The sequence below is a fragment of the Arachis duranensis genome, chromosome 8 (assembly GCF_000817695.3).
Source record: "Arachis duranensis cultivar V14167 chromosome 8, aradu.V14167.gnm2.J7QH, whole genome shotgun sequence".
NCBI lineage: Eukaryota > Viridiplantae > Streptophyta > Magnoliopsida > Fabales > Fabaceae > Arachis > Arachis duranensis.
Window position 1 is genome coordinate 37,529,942 of NC_029779.3, and position 9,825 is coordinate 37,539,766.

At 29.8% G+C, this 9,825-nt stretch overlaps 1 protein-coding gene across 1 annotated transcript; it reads left to right on the forward strand.

Moving 5' to 3' along the window:
- The first annotated feature begins 4,379 nt into the window (after positions 1 to 4,379).
- Positions 4,380 to 6,707, forward strand: LOC107462553 (uncharacterized). The gene is made up of 3 exons (XM_016081158.3): positions 4,380 to 4,618; positions 5,461 to 5,666; positions 6,200 to 6,707. The coding sequence occupies exons 1-3, from the start codon at positions 4,529 to 4,531 to the stop codon at positions 6,459 to 6,461; spliced, it is 558 nt and encodes a 185-aa protein (XP_015936644.1). The 5' UTR covers positions 4,380 to 4,528; the 3' UTR covers positions 6,462 to 6,707.
- The last annotated feature ends 3,118 nt before the right edge of the window (positions 6,708 to 9,825 follow it).

The window sequence follows — 9,825 nt, forward strand, 5'->3', positions numbered from 1 at the left end:
TTAGACTTTAAGTAAACTTGTTCTTTAAGTAGTCTTGGACTTCAAGTAAATTTGGACTTCAAGTAATCTTGAACTTCAAGTAATCTTGGATCTCAAGCAAACTTTGACCCCAAGTAGTCTTGAATCCCAAGTAGTCTTGAACCTCAAGTAAACTTGGGTAGCAACCATAAGGTAACTTGACCATCAAGCATAAGGTAATTTCACCATCAAACATAACTCATTCTTATTTTCTTAAACCATGGTGTGCTTCATACATATATGATCTTTGACTTTAACTGTCAAATTCTTTTCGACGTCGACCATTTGTGCCAAATTTTTAGCACAACAAAATGCCCCTCAAAGTTTTGGATGGCTTCGATTTTGATGAAGAAGCATTAAAAACTTTGAAATCACCTTTGAATTCAATCCAAAGTAGTAAAATTGATCTCCATCTTCTATATCAACTTTCAAAGTGCATCTTTTATCTTGACTATTTGTCGACTACTTCTCTTTTTCTCTTTTATAATACGCCTAAAGCACATATAGTTATATTCATTTTCGACTTTTTTTATCGGGTCAGAAAGTCTAGTAAATTTTCACCAATCTTAGAATATATAGGTCTTACTTTGAGCATGCTGGTGTCAAACTAAATTTCTTGATTCACCATCGCATTAACAACAAACTCTTCAAATTCAGCAAAGTTTAAGGTCAACTCGCAAGAATTTTTGCCAACCTTTGTATCTAGTATCTTATTAGGCAATCTTAACTTACTTTTAATAATTTTCTTCTTTGGGAATACCTTTTCTTCGACAAAGTTAAGCGATTGACATATAAAATGAGACTTGTCTTTTGTTTCGATTGTAAACACATTATTTTGCTTTTTAACCTAGAATTCATCACACAACCAACAAAAGCTACTATTTATTCTTCAAAAAAGTTCTCATCATTTTACTATTTTTCTTTTTGTAACCTTTCGATCTATTGGATAGTATCTACTAAATTGAGCAAGGTCAATAACTTATTGGTTAACTAGCTTCTTTCTAATTTTGAAGTCAAACCCATTAATCAATATCTTGACAATTTTAAGCTTTGGGATCAAATTATAGCATTTATTTTTCATTTTTTTAACCAAATAAAATAGTCTTTCACCGTCTTTACATTGAATTTTTTGATTGAGAACAAATCAGAGAATGTAACTTTTAGTTTTCTTTAAAACATTGATCATAAAAATTCTTTTTCAGTTGTTCCCACAAATGGATCGACTTGGACTGTAAATTTGAAAATAAAGTAAAAACATTCGCAGTTAAAGAAAAAGAAAAGTATCTCATTTTAAGTTGTTCATTGCTAGCTAGAACTCTGATTTCGACTGTGTAGCGAGCCACATGCTCGACAGTTGACTATCATTTTCTCTTAAAAATTTAGTGAGTGATTTTAGGTTTTTGACACATCTAAAAAATTCTGCTTGCAACACATGATTAAGGATATGAAATATAAAATATGGTTGGTGAGTCAACTTTACGTTGAAACCTACCCTATTTGTTTCACTTGATTTTTGATAACCTCGACAGAGTGTTGAATTAAGATTGTATCAAGATCTCAATTCGTGGAGTAGATACGACTCCTCTGAAAAAGAGTGAGATCGACCCAAAATTACTTAATGTTAGTGTCGAAGTGAACTGCGTCGAACTATTGGTGGTATATTGTAGCAAATAAAAAAAATACGTAAAATAAATGCAAGTTTTAGATAAATGAAAGAGTAAAATTGAAATTAAAAGAAAGCAAAATAACAATAAAATCTTAAAGTAAAGAAATGAATTAAAATGAAAAAGAAAACAAAGGAAAATAAAATAAAAATGAACTTCCAACACTCACATGCATTTGTACTCCATGTCTTCCATTGTATTACTGGAATTGAGACTTTTTATAGAATTTTGTGTGATGATCTAGTATTTTTTATTGAAGTCCTCTTTATTCTTCTAAACTTCTTCTATTTAGAGACCTCAATAATAGACATACTCCTAAAGAATATTAACCACGGCCTAATTTCTCTTTTTTCTCATATCATGACTTTGTCTTGACCTTGAAGAATCTTTATAGTGGACTCTTCACCTTTTTGCATCGTGTTCGTATTTATCCACGTGATTTATTTTATTTCGAATTCGATTCTCGACTCATTTCAAATCATCAAATCTTCGATTATCATTCCTATCGTAGTCGAAGATGAATTTTTCTATAGTCGAATATCTAATCCATTGATCGTATTTTAAACTATTCCTATAAATCATAGTCAAATTTTTTCGTAATTTAAAATTTATACCAACAAACTCAAATTAAGATTTAAGTTTAATTCACAAGTTTGCTAATTTAATTTATCGAATTATTAATTTAGTAACATTTTGGCAATAACTCTTTGAAATAAAATATATAAAACTCAAAATAAAGTACTTTTGTACTTCAAATACTTGGTCAATTTTTTAAATAGCATTACTAGTTAGTCTTATAATATAACATGCAAACTTTAGTTTCAAAATTATTTTTTTTTCCAGATAAAAATGAAAAAGACCAAGATTGAAAAAGACAAAACAATCCCATATTATTTTTTTATTAAGAAAAGCCGATTAACTTTTCGCTGCTGAAGCATGTAATTCATTTTATTTTTTTATAATCCAATAGTTTTGTAATTTATTGGTTGGTTCCTTCCTTAGCTGCAACGAAAATCTACGCTACCGCTTGCTTTATTGGCTTTACGCCTCACCGACAGCTACCGCGTCATTGTCACGCGCGCATTTGGAATTACGACATTGCCCCTTTTCAATTGTTCAACGACCTTCGTTCCCTTTCTCACCGACTCTCCCCACCAAATAAAGACAAGATGTTAACACTTCACACCATGCAACATGCAATGATAATTAATAATTAGAGCCTTCCTTTGATGTAATTATTAGTATAATTAACTAATAACATTTTTTAAGAGGTTAAATCTTGAAACTAATATCAAAATTGTAAAAATTTCAAATTTTTTAAATATTTATTGCATAAAAAAATGTATATAAGTTAGAAAATCTTTTAGAAATTTTCTTTGATATCGAATGAAGTATTTGGATAATGAAAATTATAGCTAAATTTGTAAAGAGGACGTGCATTGTATATTGTATTTTTTATTTTAAAGAATAAATCTTCACTCTTATTAAAAATAGTATTCGACTTAGCAAAACTCGTTTTGTTAACATAGGTAACTTTGTTAGTTAAATTCTTATTACTAATATTTAGACTAATCATGAAATCATAGTTAATTATGTTTTTAATCTTTTGGTAATTTTCTTATTTTGAAGGAAAACAACTAATTTTTTTAGCCCAACTAAAAATTTGATGCTGACAATGAATATCGTTTGACGAAAAAGTGTATTTTTTAAAAATATTTTAAAAGACAATTTTATTTAAGTCAAATTGGTAGTGCAGTCAAAATTTTCATAAACTCTATACTTAAACCTAAAGCATATAATTAATTGATTCGAATCATTATAACTACTATTTGTTGACCAACTTGATTATTGATGCGGTTTTTTTAATCAAATATCACCTTAAACAACCTTTTATGGGTAAAAAAAAATAAAATTAAACCTTTATTCTAAGAAGCAGCTTAAACTTATGGTAGTGTTCTGGGGTACACAACTAGTGCTAATATAAAATAGAAGATAAAAAAAAAATTAAAACGAGAGACCTGATAAGAAGATAAAGTTAAGAAATTAATTATTTTTAAATTAAAATAATAAATTTATATATGGTAGAGATTATAAATTTAATAATAATTAATTTATCATTTTATTATTTGATTAATTCTTTATTTTAAAAGATCTAAATTTAAAATAGAGTATTAAATAAGTAAAATATATGTCAATATTTAAAAAAAAAAAATAAAACTCAAAAAAAAAAAGATGACATGGTCTCCTTTATTTTTAATAAATAAATTTTATGATATTTTAAGAAACAAATTTTTTTAAAAGTATTGTTTATCTAAAATAGATCTTATTGATTTTTTTTGGTTATACATAATAGTGGAATATTATCAATTTTTTTTTAGTTTTTTTACCGTATTTTCTATTCTAATAGGTCAAAGACTACATGCACCATATAAAATTAAAATTCTCTATACTTATTTAAGCAGACTAACCGGAATATTATCGATTTATCTTAGCTTAGTTGCCGAAGCAAAAAGATAATATGATAATTAGGTAAGTAATCTCATTTATCAGAAGGTAAAATACCTATTTTCAATAGTAGTTCAATTGGTGCCATGTCATTTTCCATCTCCAATGTATTCTTCTTTTTCTTATTCCCATTTCCATCTCCATCTCCCTCCCTTAACTTTCAATCATAATTTTAATAGTTATTATAATAATTTTATTAGTTTGGGATCCAGCTTGCTTTTATAGTAGCAAGTGAAGGAAACAGAACAAAACAGAACATAACAGAGTGCATTTTTGCAGAGACGCAGATACACAAACAGAGAGAGGGAGTAAGAGAAGAACATAGATCCACACACTCATCCATGGCTTCCAAGCTCGTTCTCATCATTGTCTTCGTCTTTGACTTGATTGCTTTTGGTTTAGCTGTGGCTGCTGAACAGAGAAGAAGCACTGTAAGTATTCTCTGCATTTTCCTTTCTTTCTGTCTTTATCATTAATTTCACCAATTTTCTAACTTTATTGTCTCTTCCTTCTCAAAATACAGTATCAAAATCTGGGTTTGTTTTTGTTTCTGGGTCCCTTAATTTTACTAATCTTGATTGCTGAGAATGTGGGTCAAAATGATGTTAAAGCTTGAATCTTTCTAATGTAGGCATGCCCAGATCTTCTCTTTTACTTTTCTTTTTGTTGAATTTGTGTTCTTTTAGCAATGAAACTATCTATAATATTTTATCCTTTAATGAATCTGTCCTCAGCTGTTAGAATTTCCCAAAAAATAAAAAATAAAAAATTCTTGAACTTCCTATCTTGCTTCACCAATTCATCATCATAGATAGAACTCAGAATCTGTTTTATCTAACAAGAAAATGGTGCCGAACTTCAGATCTCTCTATCTTTAACCATTTCTATGAGAAGGCCTAAAGATAGCTTCAAACATTTTATTCTGAAACAAATATCAAATTCCCGGAAATTCTTCAATTTAGAGTTTATTTCAACGAAATTTACCCGGTTATTGTTCATTATGGCCAATTAACATTTAGTGACAACAAATTTTGGCGGCATCTACAATTAACTAAGCTGAATCTTATATTTATTTAGTCCTAGTTGATGTACACTTCAATTTCGCACCATGTGCTTTGTGAAGAAGATGTCATGACAATGCCTTGATTAGATCTACAAGATACATAATCTTATAATTCTTGAGGTTGAAGAAATAAAGTACAAATTACCAAAATGCCCTCTCATTCGTGCTTTCTTAGGGACGAATCCAACTCTTCTATCTTTGATATTGCAGGCTAGAGTTGTTCAGGACAAAGAAGTGAACTACAATTACTGTGTCTATGACTCAGACATAGCAACTGGCTATGGTGTTGGTGCATTTCTGTTCCTCATGGTTAGTCAAGTACTCATAATGGTGGCGAGTCGATGCTTCTGTTGTGGGAAGGCTTTAACCCCCAGCGGTTCGAGGGCCTGCGCCATCATCCTTTTCATAATCTGCTGGTATGTTATCATCATTCGCCATGTTAGCAACTGTAATACCAAGTTAATCATGATTAATCTCCATACACAAGCTTAACACATATTGTTTCTTTTTGTGTTGCATTGAACTTATGAGTTAGTTAATGTCTTTATGATTTTAATTCTACAATTTTTTTTTGTTGAATTGAATAAATTATGACATTTGATCTTATAAAATTGAATAGCTATCTATTAAATCACATGAAAGTTAAACAGGATTTTGCAATACTAGGGTGTTCCAAGGGCTTGATAATTACAGACTTTTAAACTTAGTTGAAATTATAATGACCTAAAATTAAAAAGTGGAAACTGACATGCAGTTGTTTCACGTAAAATTGATAATTGAGGACTGTTAGAGTATAGTCTAGTCAAACACATTAAATCATTTAACAATTCTCAACTATCAACTTCACATGAAAATAACTGTGCACGAGAGTTTTCACCAAATTAAAAATGAGGTCAACATCAATGCATAGAAACTAAACTCTACTTGTTTCCTGACCCTCTTTTTCCAGGGTGTTTTTCTTCATAGCTGAGGTGTGCTTGTTGGCTGGATCAGTTGAAAATGCATACCACACCAAATACAGAACCCTCTTTGTGGAGAACCCGCCTTCATGCGAGACAGTTAGGAAGGGAGTTTTCGCGGCCGGCGCCGCATTCACCTTCTTCACTGCCATAGTCTCTGAGTTCTACTACATCAACTACTCAAGTGCTAGGGACAAGTTCAATTCATATCCTGGTGCTGAAGCTGGTGTGGGCATGGGAACCTACAAATGAAATGAGCCTTTGTAATTGTTAAAACAACAAAATTTTCAGCCTTAAAATTACACAACTTTAGATGATGTGACTGTATGTCTAAACCCTCTTTTGGATTCTGCAGCAAATTTCTTTTTTCTTTCTTTTTTCTCTTTCACCTCATTTTATTGGATTATGACATTTTGTTGCATTTATTTGTATCTAGTAGTATATCGCTTTACTAGAATATTATATACATTTACTTGTATCTTAGTAGAAATTTTTTTATTTGGTTGTTGGCTATTCACATTTTTTTTTGTTAGCAGTATATTGCCTATTCACATATCAATAAGAGAAATTTGTTTCTTTTGGAAAAAAAAAGGGGAAAAAGAAAAGGAGCAATTTGCTTCTTGTATTCACTAAGCAATTTGTTTATCTTGGCATATCATTTGTATTTGAAGCTTAATGTTAGTGAAAGTTGTAAGATTAGTCACAAAAAGACAATTGACCAAACTTGCCTTTAGGCTGGTTGAGTAGTCAACTCACTCGTTTGTTTAATCAAGTGTCGTGGGTTTAAATTTTGCGACAGATCTTTAAATAGAATTTAAATTTGTGGTAGATTAGTTCTTGACCTATTAGATTAAAAAATTTTGTAAAAAAAAAGTGAAAAAAGATAATTTTAATGAATAGAATTAAGAGTCTTTTATTTTATTTTTTTTTATTTTTCAATTATCTTCAATGTTAAAAGTTATCTAGCAATTTTCTTAGCCATTTCACGTGATATATATGATACAAGCATGGCATTTGAGACCACCTATCCAATTAGATTTTAGTTGCTCAGTGATTTTTTTTGGGTCATGAGTTGCTCAATTTTTTTTTTTCGAAAAAATTTAAGTATAATCAATTTTATGTGAAGTTAATAACCGAAAAATTAAATTATTTAGCAGTTTTTAACTATCACTGCAAATTTTTACTTATCTTTTTTCTTCCAATTTTTGTTGTCATAATTTTTTTTCTGAAATAAAATCTACAAATTTATATAGATTATGATTAACCTTTTTTCAAATCTGATCCTTTTAATTTATAAAATTGTAATCATATTAGTCTGGGTTCGGAACCACTAAGAGAATCTTCATTCTATGATATTATGGGCTTCACTAATGCTTGCCATAATAGATTTGCGGGTCAATAACAGTAATAATACTCTTGTTTCGGTATTTAATACTAACAATATAGACATGGGGTTATGTTTGGACGGAGTCCAGTTAGTGTGAGCCCAAGTTGAGCGGAAAAAGAAAAGCAAGTAGCGTTTGTTTTTGAAGATAAGATACAGAGATATGAACAACAAATATTAATAACGATGGACGGAGAATTTAAAAATGTAGACACAAATTTTTTTATAAATTTTTTTGTTCATAAATTATTTTTTTATTTTTTTAATTTAATTTTTTTTACATTGTCATTCTCAGCGAGATACTATCTTCTCCCTGTTTTTTTTTTTATTTTTTTTCTTTTTTTTCTTCAGTTACTTTCTTCTTTTAATAGAATTTTTTTACTTGACTGAATAATTTTTTTATTATTAGATTAATTCTTTTTATAATCCCCTGTATTCCTACCTATTCTTATGTATTTTATTAAATTAATTTATATTTAATACAAAAAATTTAAAATTACATGATTATTTTAATTATTTTATATAATATTTTAGTTTTATTTATATCTATTTAAATATTATACTAAAAATTATATTAATATTTTATACATTATATTTAAATACAATACATAAATACAATATATAAAAAATGTTGTAAAATAAAAGATATATATTATATGTTGTATTGTGTATATATATACAAAGATAGAAAGAAGTATTAAAAATAAAGAGAGAGAGAATCGCATTTGTTTATTGTTACAATCTCAATATAATAAAGATGATTAATATTGCTATTAATATTATATGTAAAGAGTAATAGAAAATAGAATTTAAAATACTTATAAAATAAAAGAAGAGAAAGAATTGTAGTAGAAATATAAAGAGAAGAGTATTTGATTGTAACATAAAGAGAGAAGTGATTTTATTATTACTTGCTTGTGTTGTATCACGTACTAAGGTTTAGCCTCTATTTATAGAGGTAAAGAGGTCACCTTATTCAACTGTTATTAAATACAAAGGCTTTGGTAATAATGAACTTTAGTATGAAAAATGTTAGCCACCCATGGTCATTCATTGTTGTTCTTATCGTAACACTCCCCCTTGAATGACCATTTAGGATTATGCCTCGTTAAAACCTTACTAAAGCCCAATGGGAAAAACTTTAGTGAAGGAAAAAGAGTACAATATCCTTTGTGATGGGGACTGCCTCATTAAAAACCTTGTCAACAAAAACCCAATGGGAAAAAAACCTGACCAAGGGAAAAGCAGTACAGTCTCCCCCTCTTGCCGACATCGTTTGATGTCTCGAAATCGACGCATCTCAATCTCATGTACTAATTTTTCAAAGGAGGATTTTGGGAGTGACTTTGTAAATAAATCTGCCAGATTGTCACTTGAGCGGATCTGTTGGATATCAATTGTCCCTTGATTTTGAAGATCATGAGTGAAGAAGAATTTGGGAGAAATATGTTTTGTTCTATCACCCTTGATGTATCCACCCTTAAGTTGAGCAATGCATGCTGCATTATCTTCAAACAGGACAGTTGGAGCTATCTTATGATCAATCAGTCCACATGATGACAAAATATATTGAATTAGACTCCTCAGCCAAAAACACTCGCGACTAGCTTCATGAATCGCCAGTATTTCAGCATGATTAGAGGATGTTGCAGCAATCGTCTGTTTTGTGGACCTCCAAGATATAGCTGTACCACCATATGTGAACAAGTATCCTGTTTGAGATCTCCCTTTTTGTGGATCAGACAAGTATCCGGCATCTGCATAGCCAACTAGTTGTGATTTGGATCCATAGGGATAAAACAATCCCATATCAACCGTTCCATGAAGACATCGAAAAATTTGTTTGATTCCACTCCAATGTCTTCTGGTTGGAGAGGAACTATACCTTGCTAGTAAATTCACCGCGAATAATATGTCAGGTCGCGTATTATTAGCAAGATACATTAGTGCTCCAATGGCACTAAGATATGGTACTTCAGGACCAAGGATATCTTCATTTTCTTCTTTAGGGCAGAATTGATTCTTTTTCACATCCAAAGATCTTACGATCATTGGGGTACTTAATGGATGTGACTTATCCATATAAAATCTTTTCAAGATCTTTTCTGTGTATGTTACTTGATGAATAAAGATCCCATTTTTTGTATGCTCGATCTGCAGGCCAAGAAAAAAATTTAGTCTTTCCAAGATCTTTCATCTCAAACTCTTCTTTCAGAGTTTTTATAATTGTTG